Source organism: Acanthaster planci, linkage group LG01, assembly GCF_054643075.1.
Source record: "Acanthaster planci isolate LZ-2023a linkage group LG01, COTS_SCS, whole genome shotgun sequence".
Lineage (NCBI taxonomy): Eukaryota > Metazoa > Echinodermata > Asteroidea > Valvatida > Acanthasteridae > Acanthaster > Acanthaster planci.
In genome coordinates, this window is record NC_141777.1 from 32,191,615 (window position 1) to 32,211,384 (window position 19,770).

The 19,770-nt window shown below is 41.4% G+C and overlaps 2 protein-coding genes across 7 annotated transcripts in view; one reads left to right on the forward strand and one right to left on the reverse strand.

The window, feature by feature from the left end:
• Positions 1-11: 11 nt before the first annotated feature.
• The window catches only part of LOC110976723 (dehydrogenase/reductase SDR family member 7-like), a 22,986-nt gene continuing 3,227 nt past the window's right edge, over positions 12-19,770 (forward strand). Inside the window, exons 1-10 of one of the 6 annotated variants that reach the window (XR_015424979.1) lie at positions 292-651; positions 1,527-1,717; positions 2,327-2,409; positions 2,789-2,962; positions 3,106-3,345; positions 4,204-4,317; positions 4,844-5,025; positions 6,578-10,901; positions 12,200-13,043; positions 13,308-14,216. Coding sequence is in view for 5 of the 6 variants with exons in the window: in XM_087135348.1 (XP_086991474.1) it covers positions 1,537-1,717; positions 2,327-2,409; positions 2,789-2,962; positions 3,106-3,345; positions 4,204-4,317; positions 4,844-5,025; positions 15,767-15,938 (1,146 nt within the window). In the remaining variant the exon portion in view is untranslated. The other 5 variants (XM_087135348.1, XM_087135342.1, XM_087135362.1 and 2 more) reach the window with 5 other exon arrangements.
• On the reverse strand, positions 7,542-10,643 carry LOC147800671 (uncharacterized). Its single transcript, XM_087135374.1, has 2 exons — positions 10,503-10,643; positions 7,542-9,507 (listed from the first exon to the last, which is right to left on the reverse strand). The coding sequence occupies exons 1-2, from the start codon at positions 10,541-10,543 to the stop codon at positions 8,730-8,732; spliced, it is 819 nt and encodes a 272-aa protein (XP_086991500.1). The 5' UTR covers positions 10,544-10,643; the 3' UTR covers positions 7,542-8,729.

Here is a 19,770-nt window from a genome sequence, read left to right on the forward strand (position 1 = left end):
ACGTCCCATGTACGTCCCTGCTCTAACAGTCCATCTGTTACGTCATTACACTCGGGCAGCCTCCAGAGACCCGCTCGCCAGCTGGGGTAGTAGTGGTTGACACCAGGGCAAGCACAAGGATCACATGATGGCTAAACGAACGCTCTGGTGTAAGTTTGACTTGCACGTGCAAGCTAATCGAACGCACCCATTAAAGTATAACCAAAGATTGTATAGCACCGCGCTGCGGCGCTATACAATCTTTGGTATAACTATGTATAGTACAGTAGGGCCTACGCGTGGTAAAATTTGGTCACGCGACGTTACTATTACGCGCGGCCAACCCTTGCCCAGCGCAGCCAGGGCGCCCTCGCTCACAAACCATCAGCAGGAGCGATGATACGCCTCTTTAGCTTACGCACGCGTGACGCGTTCGCAAACCAAATAAATAGCAAGGTCTTGGAACCAAGACTAGTTGAAGCAAAGATCAGCTAGCGCCTTAGCTTTATGTATGTACTATGTATCAAAGATAGCGGCGCTATACTGATAGTATCCGGCTGAGTTCGGGCGGCTTGTTCTCGTATGTTCACGAACCGCTCGATTTGTTGTTCGTTAGTCGGCCGCTCGAACACCGGGAACGTATCCTATTGCATGCATCGTGGCGGCATCCATGTATGTTCTTCCTACCTCCATGGTTCTTTCAAATTGACATGCTCAGCAACTTAAGTCAAAAGTCACAGAATGTAACAGAATGAGCCTTAAGTTTTACATAGAAATCAATGTCACAGGACGAAATAAAGAAGTCACTATCATTACTTTTCAATAATGTACATGTGTATGCATAGTCAGTAAGGATGGCATCCCTATGCAGAAACTACTCATGCACATCATTTTGACAAAACAGGTGTTCACTTTGTCATTGGTTGTTTAAAGTGTTGTCCATTCATGGGTCATTTTTGCTTGGTGGAGAGTGCTTGTGTGTGCATGACGTTTGATTCAGTAACTAAGTTGCTTTTCATGTCAATTTCCTCTTTGTTATAAAGATAATCTCTTGCTTTTGGGCATATGATTAGTAAGGGGTATTGCAGCATACCTGTGTACAAAAATTGTTTATTTCTATGGAGTGAATTTTTGTGTGTGGCCTTTGACAGAAGAGGCAAGTTTCTTTTGCTGTCCAGTGTATAACAAGCTAAAAAGGGCATTTTTTCTGTGCATGCGAATTCTAAATGTAGATAGCGTCATTCGGAGAAAACAGAAAACAATGGATAAACCTTATGCATGCCAAACATTGGCTACAAACAATGGCAACATGCATTGTTTGGCATGCACAAGGTTTATCCACTACAAATACAAGGCGAGGGTTCAGAATTCGCATCTTCGCATGAACAGAAAAAAAAAACTCTTAGCTTGTTGTAGTTAAAGTCTGAAGAAAATAACACAGCATTTGATTTGGATGCTTTCATATTTATTTGAACAAATAAAATCAGAGAAAACGTGCTTTCCTTAGAAGTGCTCTTTAATCTTTGTTTCAATTTTTTAAATCACAGCTTTGCAGCCATGGAAACCAAGACAGCCATCGTTTTCACTATTGCATCTGTTATTGTACTCTTTTCCTTGCCCATCCTTCATTTCTTGGCATTTGGGGTGATGATCTTCTTCATTGTCAATGTCACTATGGCATTTACCCATGATGGAGACCTCCTACTTATGTTGTATGAGAAGTGGGGACAGGATGGATGTAAGTTGTAAATGTTGGTGTACAGAAGCAATTTATTAAAAGCTAGTTAGATTTCTCTCTTACACGTATTTTGATCAGCCTACGTTGCTAGTTTGTGTAAAATATGCCCACTTGCAGACAAGTGGACATGTACACTGTATGTGAGGTGATTGTGCCCAAACTAACTCAAACAGTAGAAAAGGATTTGTATCCTTGCTGCCATCAATTGTCTCGAATATCTCCCACTGATGGCGGCTTAGTTTCCAGTTGATACATGTATATTATATTTGGTATATTTATTATTCCAAATGACACATGAATGTAATGCATTCGTCTATGCAGCCAGGGTATTTGATACAGGTACATGTATCTCTCAGCCAGAATCTCTTTGATCTCATCCACAGTGCGAGATGTTAGATATGGAGTATGTTACACGTTGATCGTTGTGTGCTCCTTTTATCTACCATACTTTACACAGGTTTTATATTTTCTGGTACTACAAAATAAAAATGTAAAGACAAAGTACCATGGCAGTAGATTACATTGTACTTATACAAGCTCGTCTTCTGCCCATGGTGAGTACCTGTGTAATCTTTGCAAGGTAGATGTTTTGAATTTTACTACTTCCAGCCAATCTGAAGGGCAAAGTTGCGTGGATAACGGGGGCCTCAAGTGGTATTGGTGAAGCACTGTCCTACGAATTAGCGCAAAAGGTACGAGTAATTAAGCTGCAACCGTTCCCCAGAATTAAATTTTTGGTGATTTATTTTATTTACCATGTCTGCATGTACATCTTTATCAGTGTGACAATTGCATTCTTTCATTTCATTTTAGATTTTGTTCTTCCCAAATCCATTTCCTTAACATGCAAGTTTTGCAGGCATAACTTACAGCAGACAAACGGAGAAACTTACAGTTTGTGTAGTATAGTCTAACAGATGATCCTTTTCATGGATTGTACATTTAATAGGATGCAAAGAAACATAAATTAGTTATTTTTAACTGTAGGCAAAGTCATTATAATTTTACATACACCTGTACTTGTATATGTCCTGGATGGAAGTTTTAAAATTGTTGCAAATACTGTTTCAGGGAGTCAAATTGATTCTGTCATCACGGAGGGAGCAGGAATTGGAGCAAGTCAGAGAGAGATGCCTGCAGTTCTCAGAGTTGACTGATAATGATGTCCTTGTGCTACCCATGGACCTTAGAAATTATGAATCTCATAAAGGATGTGCAGACAAAGTATTGAGCCATTTCAAGAAGGTGAGAATTTGTGTAAATAATGCACCACTGGTGCATTTCTGCCATCAGATTCTGCCATTTTCTGTGAACTGTCCATCTCCTGCATGCAAATTCTGTAAACAATCATGACTGTCCTGTTTTATTTTCTCTGTCCATTACTACAGGTTGACATCTTGGTGAACAATGCAGGACGTTCCCAACGCGCCTTTGCTGCAGACACCAGCTTGGAAGTAGACAAGGCTCTAATGGACCTGAACATCATTGGCCAGCTGTCTGTCACCAAGGCCATCCTGCCCCACATGACAGCGAGGAAGGAAGGTCACATTGTCAACATAAGTAGTGTGGTTGGTCGGGTACCAGGCGAATTAAGCTGCACGTACTCTGCTTCTAAACATGCCATGTTGGTAAGCACTGTGCTGTATGTTTCTCAGGAAGTTAAAAATGAAACATTTTAAGCATTTTAAAAAAATTCTAGTTGCCGTGTTTTAGAATGGAATTTTATAATATAGAATGTTTCTGTCTGCTTCCCATTCAGTTTGAAGGTTTTTTCTTCTAAACGCAAGATTGACTAAATTGAGTGTCTATCTGACAAGAAATAAAACATTTGATAAACAACTCAATGGAATTGTACAAGAATAAGGTTGTCATTGACTCACAAGCTTTACTCATCAAGTTTATGTAGGTCTTGTTGCTTTATAACCTTAACCCCCCAGGCCCTTTTGGCTTTTGCCTCCCGCAAGATCCTCCAACTACCTCCATTGAAAATTGGATTCATCCTCGATCCTCCAAAGTCCTCCAATATGTCTTGTATGTATGTTCCTTGAGGGGGTGACAATTGCCTCAGTGCTTCAAAATAGACAGTTCTTGTCATTATGTTGAGGCTGTGATGGTACTTTATTGTGGAACAGTATGGCAAGATTTCACGCATAAATCTGGGCCTGAATGCATGTATGGCAGAGCTCGCATAAACAATGCACAGTCTGGCCCAAGACCTTAATGACACAATGCATCCTTGCCAGTCAGCCACACATTCTCACCAGTCAGCCTTGATCTTCCAAAGTCCTTCAAACTCAAAAACCCAGAGAATTTTGGAGGATTGAAGAAGGTGAGGGCTATTTTCATAAATTTGTAGTACAGCTGAATAAAAAATTAACAGCTTAATTCTTTTGACTGTACACGTACATGTAGCTTTGTTAGTGAAATCAAGATGGTGGAGATCACAATTTTATCATGTGATGTGAATTTTCTCTTTCATCGTATAGGGTTACTTTGGAGCATTTGCCTATGAAAATAAAGACATAAGCATAACCAACGTGTGCCCTGGTCCCGTCAAAAGCGAAATTGTTATCAATGCATTTGGCAACAAACTAGATGCGGTAAGATATCTTGTCTTTCTGTTTTTGAAAGGAAAAAAGTATGACTACTTCTTAGTGAACATTTCTTCCAGAGGTGTAAATCTTAAATGATGAACATACTCATTTTAAACAGGCCATGGCTGACCAATGGTATCCCTGTTTAAATTTTTTGACATTGTCATGATCACTGGTAAGAATCTCAGCGGAGGTCGGGGGTCAGCCATCTTGAATTATGGCCCATTATTTTGGCTTATCAAAAGGAAGATTAGTAAAATTCTATGTGTTTTGTATGAAAAAAAGTTATTTACATGTAATAAGCCTGTGGGAATAATCTTCATCATGGTCTGTGATGCATCAACTGAATGATTTCTTTGACAAAGCCAAACTTTGTTTTGAGAACTTCCAATCATTTCATGACACTGCAGTTTTTACACACCTACAGTATACTATGAAGTTCTTGTGCAAGTAGTTTGACGTTACACGTATGTTTCTGACCACTGGAGTTCCTTACTTTCAATCATGAGCATTCCTTTTTTTCTTTAACCAGCCCAAGTTTAAAGATGACCACAGTGCCGCAGAACGTGGCCCATCTTTTTGCATGACGGCGGAGCGTTGCGCTTCACTGATTGTCATCGCCGTCGCCAACAAATTGTCTGAAGTGTGGATCTGTAAGAACTTGGCGATGTTTTTGATGCTAATGTACCAGTGGGCACCACTGCTGACTGTATGGTAAGCAGACATTCAGGACTCAGAGAAATTGTAGTCATTCTGATGTTAGTAAATGCTACAGATTCTTAACAACTTCGCTCCAAAGGACGTGTAAGGGACGGCGACCATTTAGACCCGGTTTGAAAAGGGCCCCCTGGTAGCCCACCCGGTATAATGCCTGCCCGGTATTCAGGCTGCTCTAGGCCGGTATCAGGCCTGTCTACACATTGGTATTTCAAAGTCCCTGATGAAAGGCTTCCCCCACCATGCTTCCACAGATGAATAGGGGTCTAAGCGGATTAGTGTAAACATTGTATAGAGCTGAAGGATTAAAAACCACAAGCGGGTTCCTTCTGGGATACATGTGCCAGTACTTGCAAACAATAGACCCCAGGATGGAGAAGTTCGAGATCAACAACCAGTCCAGCATCCCAGGCCGGTAGCCAGGCCGGTATGAAAGGGGTTTTTGCAACAGGGCGAGCTTACCGGGGGGCCCTTTTCAAACCGGGTCTAAATGGTCGCCGGCCCTAAACACAATCTGGCTGTTTATCTCAACATTGGCAAAGCCCGCTTCCGGCTGATGTTAAAACTTGTTAAGGCTCCCTTTGTTTTTTACACACACGTCAAGTCCAGGAACTCAGAGAGGTAGAACTTGTTTAACTTGAACTTGGCCTCCATGTAGGGGGTTAGCGATGTCATTGCCTAACTACATCATGGTGAGCTTTGATGTACCGTCCCTTTTCACTAATGTCCCCACCGATGAAGCCTGCCACCTAGCCTATCAACGACAATGATCCTACCCTCTTCAGGTGAACCACCATCTCCTGCCCACATTGCCAACCTCCTCCACTCCTGCATCTCCTCTAGCTTCTATATACCCAGTCTTAGGCAGCACTTTCACAGAAGAAGTTGAATTCTCATTCTTCCTCACCGCAGACCTGAACCTCAGCCTCTGGTGATGCTACCTTGACAACACCTTTGTCATCTGGCCCCATGGACCAGACACCCTCCAGGAGTTCCTGCTGTACTTCAACAGCAAAACCTCACATAAAGTTAATCATGGAAAAGGAATAGCTAGCCAGCTTTCCTTCCTCACAATGCATGCCGCCAGTTCTCCCCATCTCCTTGTCCATCGCAGGTCCCACCCCCACACCGACTGGTATCTTCGTCAAATATCCTTCCACCACCCCTGCATTAAATCACACCCTTGTCTGCCAGGCCCTTGAGATTGTGACAAGTACAGTATACAGCTGAACGGACATAAGCCCAACCAAGTCCACCCTACCAAGCCCACCACCCCTGGATGTAAGGGTCTCCTATAGGTCTCTCTCAAATGACGTTACATGTACTTCCTACAGATTGCCACGTGTATCAACTTTTTTCACTTCAATTTTTGTGACTCTCAGCTGCACCGTTCTTTGAACATTATTTGAATCAGCACGCACGCGAGTTTCGAACATTTTGCATACTGCGTGCACACGCTCCTGTTTGTGTTACACAGTTCCAATTTTCCTACACAGATGGCGTCCATTGAGAGAGATCTCTACCCGAATCTAACCCCTCTCTATCCTAGGTATCTCTCCATCTGAAGATCCACCTTATATCAGCTTCAGTGCATCCTAGATCAGCCAACATCCAAGTCTTCCACACTGCCCCTCTCAAACGTACTGCAAGCCTTGCTCCAACCCACAAGGACTAACAACCTTGCAGCAGCTGACTAGGAGTCTACCACATCCCCTGCAAGTCTGCACAGGGGAAACAGGCTTGAACCTTCCCACCAGTATCTGAGAACATCCAACTCATCATGACCAACATAACAAAGAAAATACATGTACAACAAGTCTGCCATTTTCAAATACGCACATGCCATGGACCGCTTCATCAGTTTGGACCGAGCCTAAATCAGCGCCCTAATCCAGAACCGGCATCCAAGAAGGATCCAGGAAGCCACCGAGATCTAGAGACATGACACTGTTCTCCAAGACATCAGATTCTAGCTCAGCGATAGGGGGGAGCCACTCCTATAGGCTTCCAGCATGCAGACACAAGAATCCTCTTGTCCACACTTCAGCAACCAGTATGTAGCATCCACCCTTCCGTGCCCCAGTGTCCAGCCCCCTGCGTCCAGCCCCCTGCATCCCAGATTCCACGCCTCATCACCCCTCACTTCACCTTATTTGACAACCCTCTCCACCAACTCTCTCCTGAGGATGACCAGAACATCATGGTTCAAATGTCAAACTTGAGAGCAAACTTTTGATTAGAACCATACTCTTCGACCAAAAAGGTTTTTAATTTTACAAGTGCCTCCGCAAGACTCCTGCAGCACCTAAATTTACATCAAACGCATTGAGAGAATTGACTGCGTGATTAAAGAATTCCTGGAATCACATGTGATCATAAGGAGAGATTTATGTAACAGGGAAAAATGGCACGCTATGAGGAATTAGCAAAAACAATAAAAACTCTAACTAAACCAAGGATCTTTGAAGGGAAAGTCGCAGGAAACTGAATTAATAAGGACTCAGACACCAATATTTGACTTCAAAAAAGGGACCAAAAAAAAATAATTTATTAATGAAAAAGTACAGGAAAAATGAAAAAAAAAACTAAAAGGACTCAAGGACTAAAAACCACCCAAAGACTAAGACTTTAAAAGACTCAAAACCAAAACCCAACACAGTGCATAAAAATGGACATTATGAGTTTACACTCAGACTTCAATCAGTAGGAAAACATGAGAAGTAGAAAACATACATACATGTATAAGAAACAACAAAATCTCTTGTGCATGAACTACATAGAACAGGAAGGAGAGCCAGATTAACACATCATAAAACCGAAAATGTGCACAGGTCTATGGGGCTCATTTAGTATTCAAATCCCCTGGCAAGTCCAAATAAACAATCAACTAAGGAAGAGAAGACAAAGAAAAGCATGTTCTGAGGCAAATGGGTGGAAATACTTATACATCACTAACATTCCTAAACTAAAAAGAGTAAGAAAGGTAAGAAAATATGAGAAAATCAGATAAGTATAGATCTAAAAGACGATATTTAAGCTTATAGTGTGTTTTAATTCTAGACATAAAAGTTAGACAAACTTAGGAAAACTTTAGTGATTCAGAAAACTAATACAGAGAAAGAAAATTCACAAACCTTGGCCAAAAAAGGTTTAGAAACTAAATAATATTGGGGACAGAGGGGAAAATTAACTTTACACATGAAAAAGAAAAGCTTAGAAACTCACCACTGACTGCTAGCAGAATAGGGCTCAAGCAGGAAACCACACTCCAGTTAGGAGGAACAATACACAGGTACATGTGAAGGTGACTGGTCTCTGCTGATCTGCTACACTGAGTGTGACCAGACCATGTGGCAACTCTATATGGGGGAAGCTGGGGCTTAAACAAATAAACAGGGGGGCACACTACTAAAAAATCAAGAACTCTAAACTAAAGTTAAACATTTTAAAGGGGAACTACTTCTATGTATAAACGTGTACTTAATAACATAAACATTTCTGGCTCTGCCACACTCGCCCCATCTTAAATCATTGCTGTCCTCAGCAATGCAAATAAAACGGAATTTAATACAAACATTAATACACATATTATACAGCATAACTTAACGACAGGTATCATTCTATTATTAAATTCAAAGCACCAACCAAATACATTCAGGCATTTAGGTACACAGCTGGTATTTAGTGACTCATCATGTACATTAGTCTCGGAACTCCTCTGGTGGAGGAATAGCAGGAGCGGACATCTGCTTCCGGTGTTGCCTCATGTACGCCATGGTCTCATTGTGAAGCTTGGGCCATAAGTACTTCTGCTGCACGAGTTTTAGCACCTGTCCATAGCTTAGTGTCTCCATACTGTGATGAAGGCTCCTGAAGATGTCATACCTCATCCCATGAGGTAGTACCGTCACGTATTTGACCTTGGCTCCACCAGTCCTGTAAAACAGTAGGCCACCTTTCACTTCCAGGTTATCCCACACCTGTAGCAACTGCTGCACCACCTTGGGCTCATGGGCCATCTTGCTACCACTCATCCTCTTGGGACCATCCAGCTTCATATCCTCGACCCTACGTATGGCTGGATCTCGCTGCTGGGCTTCCCGCAGACTGTGGCCACTTGTTGTGCCTCCACTCTCATGGTTTGGCTCGTCATCGAGTCGAGCACTGGCAGGGACTGCTTTTGGGTGTCTAGAGGGGACTCTGGGGGCTTCAGGACTCTTGGGTGTAGACTCATTGATGGTGACTGGAGTTACTGGGACATCTTTGGGAGACTTTGTCTTGTCACGGTGCAGCATAGATTCCAGGTTGTGAATGTAGCTATTCTGTTGTTGCTGCTCGCCAATAATCTGGGTGATCATCGCCTTCAGTGTGTGGATTCGGTGAAACTGTTGCAGTATGACTCTCTGCATACAGGCTTGATGCTGCAGTAACTGTAAGATGCTGGACCGTTGGTCAACAGTCACTGGTTCCTCTTGGCAACTTTGGGTGAAACCATTGGGAAGTGGATCAAATCCACAAAACTGAAGGGTAGTCAGTGCTTCCGTCATCGTGTCCACTCACAGATCCACTAAAACAACACTGTCCCTACTAAAACAGTTTCAAGCTAAGTTTTACAAAAAACATACTCCCTACACGGATTCTCCACCAAAAATTTAAAAAAATGTAACAGGGAAAAATGGCACGCTATGAGGAATTAGCAAAAACAACAAAAACTCTAACTAAACCAAGGATCTTTGAAGGAAAAGTCGCAGGAAACTGAATTAATAAGGACTCAGACACCAATATTTGACTTCAAAAAAAGGGACCAAAAAAAATAATTTATTAATGAAAAAGTACAGGAAAAATGAAAAAAAAACTAAAAGGACTCAAGGACTAAAAACCACCCAAAGACTAAGACTTTAAAAGACTCAAAACCAAAACCAAAACCCAACACAGTGCGTAAAAATGGACCTTATGAGTTTACACTCAGACTTCAATCAGTAGGAAAACAAGAGAAGTAGAAAACATACATGTGTAAGGTCACAATACTGGCCAACTTTCATGATGCAAAAAATGAACTTTAATTTATCAGATGATGTAACCATTTTCAAGCTATGTTTGCTTGAGATTATAGTTGTACATGTATTTGAGAGATAAATAAAGATAAATAATTCAGTGTAAATGCGAGTCTATAATTTTTATTCACGTTGACGAGCAAATTTTAGTTCAAAATGGCGCCCAAAAATGGGACCGTGATTGCTTGAACAAAATTTAATGAACTCAACTACTTTACTTATAGCTCACGTATTTTATCACAATGGTCATATTTTTGAGTAAAGCAATGAAGTAATATTTTGGCCCTTTACAAAAAAAAAATAAATAAATCCACGCTCCAAAATGGCAGCTGAACCTGCGTTAACGTTCGTTTCACGTGTCCACCACACTATACCATGACGAAAAGGGCCAGAATCATCATTTACAAGCCTCACCCTTACCTGTAAAAGCCATTTTTATTCGAAATGAGCTTAATAAACATCGTGTAAAATGTGTGCTAGACCATAATTACCCTCGAGGATGAGAAAACATCAACACATCGATCGCTATGTGTCCACTTTGTAACTAACGTAAAATGTCCACATGTTTTAACTGGTGATCAACGCAGTCTGACTAGTGGTTGTACACGTGCAATGGTACCCTGCATGAATGACCTAAAGGTCAATTGTTCTAGGCTCGATTACGTCGTTTCCGCGATAAAGCTATTTTAAGCACCGTGTCCACCGCGCGCCGCTTTCGCGCCTCTTTGTAACGAACGGAGAAAGTTGCTGCGCGCGACGGCTTTCCCTCCAACAATCAGGAAAAGAGCAGCCAATATCCGGAAAAAGAGCAGCCAAAAGGTTAGTATCAACTAAAATAGATTTTATTTTCTGTATTTTTTGGTGAAAAGAGGTCAGATGGCATTGTAAAAGAGAAGATTTTAATGGATAGTCAATGGGTGATTTTTGGGCTTCGTAGCGGACCGCTTGGATGGTTTCGTGTGAATCGTGTCCATGTTTAACGAACGGAAGAAAAAAAATAGTAAACATCTGAAGTCCCTCTTGAAATTGCAAAACGACAAATAATTTACACTTTTTAAGCTAAAGTCCATCACAAAAATTAACAAACTTAAAGAATAGCCTTGCTAAGTTTACGAAATCATCAGTGTTTCACGTTCGTTACACACCGTGATATTTTACAAATGGTGTACGTGTCCGCAGTCACGAACGTAAGAAACACTTGACATTTGTGTAAAATATACAAAAATCAGCGAAGAACATAACTTCATGTCCGAGTTAAATATGTCAGAGTGAATGATACATTTCTCCATGTTTGAGGTTTCGTTATTTGTTGTAAATGCAATTCGTAGACTGAAGTTTTGGGTGGTTTTTTCACGTTAGTTTCAGCGGACAGCCATTCTAAACGTTCTTCGTAACGAACGGAAGAATATTTTTTTACAGTGATTGAAAATGTCAAATCCTGTTGTTTTATGAGTTGGCATTCCATGTAGTGTCCTTATGCAATGATATTACTAGTTGACGGGGCTAAATTGCACTTTTGAAATTCTTTTTCTGTGAGTTCGTATAACGTTAGTGACAGCGGACAACTTCGCCCCGACTGAATACCGGCACTTTCGACTTCGCCCCATTCGTATAAAAATTCGCCCCATTTGTTATCCAATAGTATGGGGGCGAGTTCGCAGTGAATTAAAATTAAATGGAGCGAAGTTGATGTAACACGTAGGCAAGTGATGTTTACACAGATAGGGGAACTTGCCTTTGTGGAACCACTGGGGTCCTGTTAGAGTTTTTTTTTTATGTTTCTCAGATGTTTGCACACATGTATTTTGTACTTTTGTAGGCAAGGAGACATTCTTGCCATGGTGCCCGCATAATTAATTAGGCCTAGTCAGAATCCCTGTGACATGTCTTTTTGTGTTTATTTTTTTCACATTAGTGTTTTACCTCTTTCTGTTTGTATGGTTGTATTTTTACTGCGCTTTTTATTTCTTAAATTTTGTTTGTAATTGGCAATGGCATCTTTTATCCAGACTGTTCAAAAATAGAAAGGGCAATAGCAATTTTTTTAATTGGTAGATTTTGTGGGTTGAATACATCTCGAGTTTCTACTTTGGTTTTTTTGGTAATTTATACAACAGGTACAGAGTACAAAATGGCTGATAACCCACCTCGCTATAGTCTTCGAGTGATGAAGAGGAAGTTGGATGGACAGCACGAGATAGCACAGGATGAACCTCCAAAAAAAAGGAAGACTAATGCACAGTACCAGAGGGAATACCGGCAGCGCGTCAAACAAAATCGTACTCTCTATAAATTACATTGCGCATCTGAAAACTTGAGGGTCAAAGAGTATCTTTCAAATTTAACAGAGGAGAAAAAAGCTCAATATCGCGAGACAACCCGACTTCGTGTCCGAAAATTTCGTCAGAGAAATGCAGCAGTGCCAAATTCAAGTAAAGCGAAGAAGGCAGCAGCACCCAAAACTCGTCTTGCAAAAGAAGCACAGAGAAGCAAATGGAGAAGACAGAAACAGAATCAAAGAGCAAAGCAAACAGCACAGGCAAAGCGGATGACCAATGAAAAACGCAGGGCAAAGTATGCCGAAAAGAAGAAAAGGACATCCTCCATCAAATCAACACCACCATTAACACACTCGTCAGAGGCACAACAGATACCTGTATCAATCTCTAGTGGTAGTTTTCGCAAGGCTGTGTACCGTGCCAAGCAAGCAATGCCAAAAAACAGTAGACAGTATGCAGAAGTGTTGACAAGATTAATTCACAAAGCTACTCCAACGAAAAAACAGCAACTAAAAGAGAAAGGAATTAGCGCTAGTCCAAGATCAAGAAGATTTCTGCAGTTCGCCAAAGAGTCGTGTGGGAACATCAAAGACGCAGAGTTGGGTATCAACAAGCAAAGAAATACGTCTTCCTTGCACAGGAAACGGGTATTAGCAGCAGACCTTCCTGAAAACGCCAGCAGGTAATGCAATAGACCCCTGTACTGATGACACCAAGGTTTGTTTACGAGTGCCTTTCTATGGGACACGAACTCCGCTGTCACAGGTTCCTACCATACTGAAGCACACTCATAAACTAATGGGAATTTTGATCATCATTAAATCATCATTTAATCCAAGCTTATATGTCTGTAGATTCACATGTCCTTGTGAAAGAAGCTTTAGTAGTAATTAAATCAAAGATTATTCGATTTCAACCATTCCTGTTGCCATTTCTGTAATTTCAGGACCCCACAAGAGCCTGCCGATCGCCAGCTCACTGCAGGGGATATAGTTGTAGTCGCATTTGAGGATGCATGGTATCCAGGTGCCATCAAGCGCATCATTAGTGATGAACTGGCAGTTATATACTGCATGGATCGTCCAAATAAAAATAAGCAAAGTTTTGTTTGGGAAAAAGATCTGACCGTTAACAGGAAATTCATTCTGTGTGTTGTTAATCCAAGTTCACTTATTCCAGATCCATCTTTGCGTTACTTTCACTTGGACAGCAAAGAAGTAGGTAAAATTAATGCGCTATACAGTGTCTATGCTAATAAGTATTTTTAAACGTTTATTGCCAAAAGTAGTTTTGTCTAAGTATGTCATCAGAGGTTTGTCTAAGGTCTGTAGTCAAAAGTTCATCAGTTTTTCAGCAAAGATAAGTCACCCAGGTGGCACGAACTGAATAAATTCAATGAAATTCATTTAATGAGATGTGCCATGTTCTTCAGATGGGATCGTCAGTGTATAGCCTCCACAATGAAATACATTTTTTAAGAAACAAGATTAAAATGAAAAATAAAATAGTCATTGACTCAATTTACTTGTTCCTCAGAATTGTTTAATGTTGGAAATGGTGCACATTTAAATATACATACATGTACTTAAGTTCACAATGTCAAAGATTTCAACTTCTGTGAAGCTCATGTGCAACCTTCTTGCATGCATATAGGGCATCTAAAACTAGGGTGAAGTGGCTTATCAGATATGTAGATCACAGAGATGCTCCCAAGAAATGAAAAAACATGTGCATGTATTAACACCTGCACATAGTAACATAGGCAATTTTCTGAAGGTGAGGCAACTACCTTGAGGGCTCCAGTAAAGCAAGTCATAATAAACTTGTCACATGAAATGTTGGCTTTGATTCGAAATTTTTGGTGTCCGTGTCATTTTTGTAACTAACGTTAAACTACAGGACAAAGATCTTTGAAATTGAGGGTATCTGTTCTTTGGTTGTCAATGATAATGTCCCCTTTGAAGTACTTGCAAGCTTCGCAACCAGCTGTTTTCCTCAAGTCGTCAAACTGCAAATCATTTAAAATTGTGAAAAAGTACACTTGTTAACGTTAGTTACGATGTCCACCTTATTAAGATATCGTAAAATTAGTAACAATTAACTTTTTTTTTAAAGATGACTTTCAGAAAGGAGGAAAAGCTTAACCACAACAATACAACTCCACATTGTTTTTCTTTGACTTTTATTATTGCATGGTTGACTGCAAAGTGGACACCGTAACCAACGTTAACTTATGAGGCCACCCTCTACAGAAAGCAGTGCATGGAAGAAAATTTCTTGGGCCGATTATCTTCCCATTGCTATTTTCTGATAGAGGGTGGTCCATTCTCATAATTTAAAAGTAAATTAAACACCTTTCACTCGATTGAATTTTTACCTATGTGTCCCATTTTGGTTAGCCAGTATTGTGTCCTTAAACAGATACATGTATAAGAAAAAAATGGACATTATGAAAATGGACATTATGAGTTTACACTCAGACTTCAATCAGTAGGAAAACATGAGAAGTAGAAAACATACATACATGTATAAGAAACAACAAAATCTCTTGTGCATGAACTACATAGAACAGGAAGGAGAGCCAGATTAACACATCATAAAACCGAAAATGTGCACAGGTCTATGGGGCTCATTTAGTATTCAAATCCCCTGGCAAGTCCAAATAAACAATCAACTAAGGAAGAGAAGACAAAGAAAAGCATGTTCTGAGGCAAATGGGTGGAAATACATTTACATCACTAACATTCCTAAACTAAAAAGAGTAAGAAAGGTAAGAAAATATGAGAAAATCAGATAAGTATAGATCTAAAAGACGATATTTAAGCTTATAGTGTGTTTTAATTCTAGGCATAAAAGTTAAACAAACTTAGGAAAACTTTAGTGATTCAAAAAACTAATACGCAGAAAGAAAATTCACAAACCTTGGCCAAAAAAGGTTTAGAAACTAAATAATATTGGGGACAGAGGGGAAAATTAACTTTACACATGAAAAAGAAAAGCTTAGAAACTCACCACTGACTGCTAGCAGAATAGGGCTCAAGCAGAAAACCACACTCCAGTTAGGAGGAACAATACACAGGTACATGTGAAGGTGACTGGTCTCTGCTGATCTGCTACACTGAGTGTGACCAGACCATGTGGCAACTCTATATGGGGGAAGCTGGGGCTTAAACAAATAAACAGGGGGGCACACTACTAAAAAATCAAGAACTCTAAACTAAAGTTAAACATTTTAAAGGGGAACTACTTCTATGTATAAACGTGTACTTAATAACATAAACATTTCTGGCTCTGCCACATTTACATTGTAATATGATGTGTGTGTATATAGGGATTGTGGGTGCTTTTTATTGTATTTCATATTTATTTAAATTTCTTTCATTTTTTTTCCTCTATGCCTTATAGGATCAAGAAAAAGGTATATGGAGATGAGCGAGTGGAAAGTTTCAAGAAGTCTCAGGTAAACTTTGTGAAAAATAGATTATATCTTTGTGAATCATTGTTTTTATTTTGTTTCTTCTTATTTGGGGGAGGGGGTTTTGGTTTTTTGTTGTGGATTTCCCTTTTTTTACTTTGAGACAAATGTTAATAGGATGCTAGGATTGAACTCCCCATAACTGGCCCCCAAGTACCTGATCTCCTAATTTCCCTGTATTTTTGATGTTTGTGAAGGAGAGGCAAAATGACAGCTGGCATGTGGCTTTTGCTTCATTTCATAGTTTGGTTCAAGCCTAACTATTTAAATGATGGCAAACATGCACTTGTATATGTGGCCAAGGCAGGTTTGTTTAACCACTTGCTGCCGGGAGCCCGGTTTCAGACAGGTATTCTTCACATGCACAGCCGGGGTGTCCGAAATTGGACATGGGGAACTAGGCCTTGTAACACAAGACCGTGTTCGTAACAAAAGACCAGGCTGCTGGGAATTACCAACATTTTTCACTGTCAGTAGCGGAGATAATCCAGCCTTGTTTTGAAACAGTATACCACTGTTTGTGGCATTCAGTGCGAGCGGATTACCATCGGGGACAAAAGCGCTCCACCGCAGCAGCAATGCACGCTAATCTGGCCCCTGTTGAAAAGACGTCAGCAGCGCACTGTGTCAGTTTCAGGAACAAAAGAAAATTACGTAACACCGCACAATCTGGGCTCTTTTTACAAGGAGGCAAGCCTGCCTGAAATACTCTGGCGTCAATAGATGTTGTCTGCCTGATTGAGTAAAAACAAGACAGTCATTCATGTGGGTGTCCAGTAAATGAAGATATGAATTTTGAAAACAGAAAAAAATGAAAAATAATCCAGCCCAGCAGAATCAACATTTATGCCCCCGGCCCGAAGTGGTTAAATACAGTTTGCAGTGTCTATGGGGAAAGTAGCCCTTCTGTTGTATTTTAAGAACCTAGACAAATGACTCAGGGCAGCAGACTCAGACTGGACCTGCATGACTTGTGACTTGGCAGAAATAGTAGTGTGCATTAATGGGTAGTTTTGGAACCAGGTACCCGATTCACATTACGGGTGGGTACCCAGGTACCCGTAATTAAAGTGAAGATCAGAGCAAACTGTGAAAGTAAAGTTTTCAAACTTGTCCACGCCTGGTCGAAATGTCAAGTTGACACTCAACGGCTCTCTTCAGAGCCTCACCTCTTCTGAAGAGATAGATCCCATGGTGTACTCACAAATCCTTACCATAAATAAAAAAGAGTAAACCTGAGGTTGTGGAGTCACTTTTGTGGAAAAGTTTGTGTTTTATTAAGATTTTTCTTCCAGTAGTTTTCTAACAAGTAATCAATAGAGGTTCTGCATAGCAGCCATTTTTCCGGTAAGAGCTTTTGTTCCACAGGGATACACATGAGTAGACCTTTTGTACTATCCTCCGTAACACAACAAGCAGTTACTGGAAAGATAGCTGCCGTGCAGAACCTCTATAGAAAAGGGTGCATGTCTATTTTCAGATTTCAGGTACCTGGGTACTCGGCACGGCCTTAGTCAGAAATCACAGCATTGCATGGTTTTTTTTTCACTGAGCAAAACGGTGCGTGATGCAGCTACTTCAGTGCACATGTGGTTGCAGATATATTGATTAGGGAAATCAATTTACCGAAACATGCACCCTGTCTAAACTTGATACTGTATTAGTACATGATGTATTCGGTATTATACGCAGGCTTGGGCCCTACCCAAGCAATAGCTTTGAATCACGTGTATTAATTTGATGGTCGAAGAATCTCTGTTTCAGCTGGTTATGGGTCCGATGATCTGATGTCAGTTCGGTCTGTGCATATGTGAAAACACAAGATGGGTCACGGCATTCATTCCAAAAATAGTCAATTTTGGGTTTATTAATTTTAAGAGAAATGCAAACGGAAGATCAAGCGCAGAATGCAAATTCTGTACAAGAAAAATGGAGGAAATAATGTGTTTCCAATTAATACAATAATGAAGGTGACTCTTGACTCAGACTCGACCCAGATGTCTTGGGACTGGGACTTGATGTTTTGTGACTCAAATACGAGTCTGTTTGGGGGAGTTGAGAATCTTGTTCCGAGTTCACTGAGGATCGTGCCATGCATAGTGCAACACCTGCAAATATACTTCTATGCAAGGCCTTCTAAATGGAATTTCAGGCTATTCATGGTGAAAGACAGCAATAGGTGGAAAGGCTTGCGATAGTACCACAAGCCACCACCATAGCAAGAGACAGACTCCAGGCGGACACCACCCTCAAGGATCACACTGACCTCACCCCAAGCCAGCTCCACAACCTCCTCACCACCTGCGTCAACTCAACTAGCTTCCGATGGCGGGACAAATTCTTTGAACAGTTAGCTGGAACGTCTATGAGATCCCCTATATCCCTGGTTCTAGCTGACATATTCATGGAAGAATTCGATCACTGAGACCGCCAGCCCTACTGCTGACCATCGTCCCAAGATCTGGCTCCGGTATGTGGATGACACATTTGTCATCTGGCAGCACGGGCAAGACAACCTCTGATACTTCTTGGATCAGCTCAACAGGCTTCACAACAGCATCCAGTTCACCATGGAACAAGAAAGAAATGGCAGCATTTCCTTTCTTGATGTTGAGGTGTTCAGAAGTCAAGATGGCTGCCTCTCCCGCAAGGTGTACTGCAAACCCACTCACACCGACAGATACCTCAATAGCTCCTCCTTCCGTCACCCCAAAATCAAGTCGTCTGTCAACCGTGCCCTTGTTCACAGGGCCGACAACATCTGCGACAAGGAACACCTCACCAAAGAACTGCACCACATCTCCACAGCACTTCAGCAAAATGGCTACAAGCCCCAGCAGATCAAGACCCAAGACTAAGATCCCCTCCCAGCCGAAGGGTCTCCTATACCCAAAGCCAACTAGATAAGGCCCCTAGTTCTGTTACTCTCCCCTACCTAGGTTTTACTTCCCACCACATCCAGCATATCCTGAGCAAGCATGACATCAAGGTATTCCACACAGCCCCTCTCAAGATCCGCGGCATGCTGACATTCCACAAGGACCGACAAGATCCGCACCACCGACCAGGGGTGTACAAGATCCCCTGCCAATGCGGCAAAGTGTATATTGGCAAGACTGGTAGGGACCTCCCCACCAGACTCAAAGAACACCAAGCCCATGGCAGGAAGGGAGAGTATGAGAAGTCAGGGATAGTCTGAAAGTCAAGCATTCCCACTCTGAAGACCACTTCATCAACTGGGACCAAGGCCACCTCATCACCAGCATCGAGCACTGGTATCCAAGATGCATCAGAGTAGCCTTGGAGATCCTCAAGCATGACACCGTTCCCCAAGACATCGGCTTTTCCATCAGTGACATCTGGCAACCCCTGCTCACCTCCCAGTCCAATGGGTCCTCTATACCCTAGCACACCCCCACCCCGCCTATGGGTCTCCTATATCCCCGGCCACCTCACCCCGCCCCAATTTATGCCCAAATGACACACCTCACTGACTTGCTGGACCCCGTCTGCATCCAGTCACCTTATATAAACAGCTCCATCTTCAGCATCTCTTCAGTCTCCTGACAATGGACTGATGCAGTCCCAAACGTTGAGTATACTCCCGGTTCTTTTCAGAAGGGCTTCTAAACTTAAGATTTCCCAGTCATTTGCCCATTGCAAGGGCTGTATGCATGCTTGTTAGCACAGTCATCTTAGCTTCACATTGACTGTCAGACAGCCATCTTGAGTCAGAAGCAAAGGCAATCCCTGCCAATGATCTCTGAACATTTAATGCCTGCTAAAATGATCTAGCTCATATCTTGGATCTAGCTCAGCATCAACATGGAATGCAATGAGGCTCCAGTGCTTTTACCATCACAATGAAATTGGTGCTGGTACATGTACATTATGACGGAGTTGGTCTCATAGAACTCATATGGAACATATTTAT

Coding starts and splice junctions, on each gene's coding strand:
- LOC147800671 (XM_087135374.1), bottom strand. CDS start 10,543: ATGTTTATTAAGCTCATTTCGAATAAAAATGGCTTTTACAG. Junction 9,508..10,502: donor AATAAAAATGGCTTTTACAG/GTAAGGGTGAGG, acceptor TTTCACCCAAAG/TTGCCAAGAGGAACCAGTGA.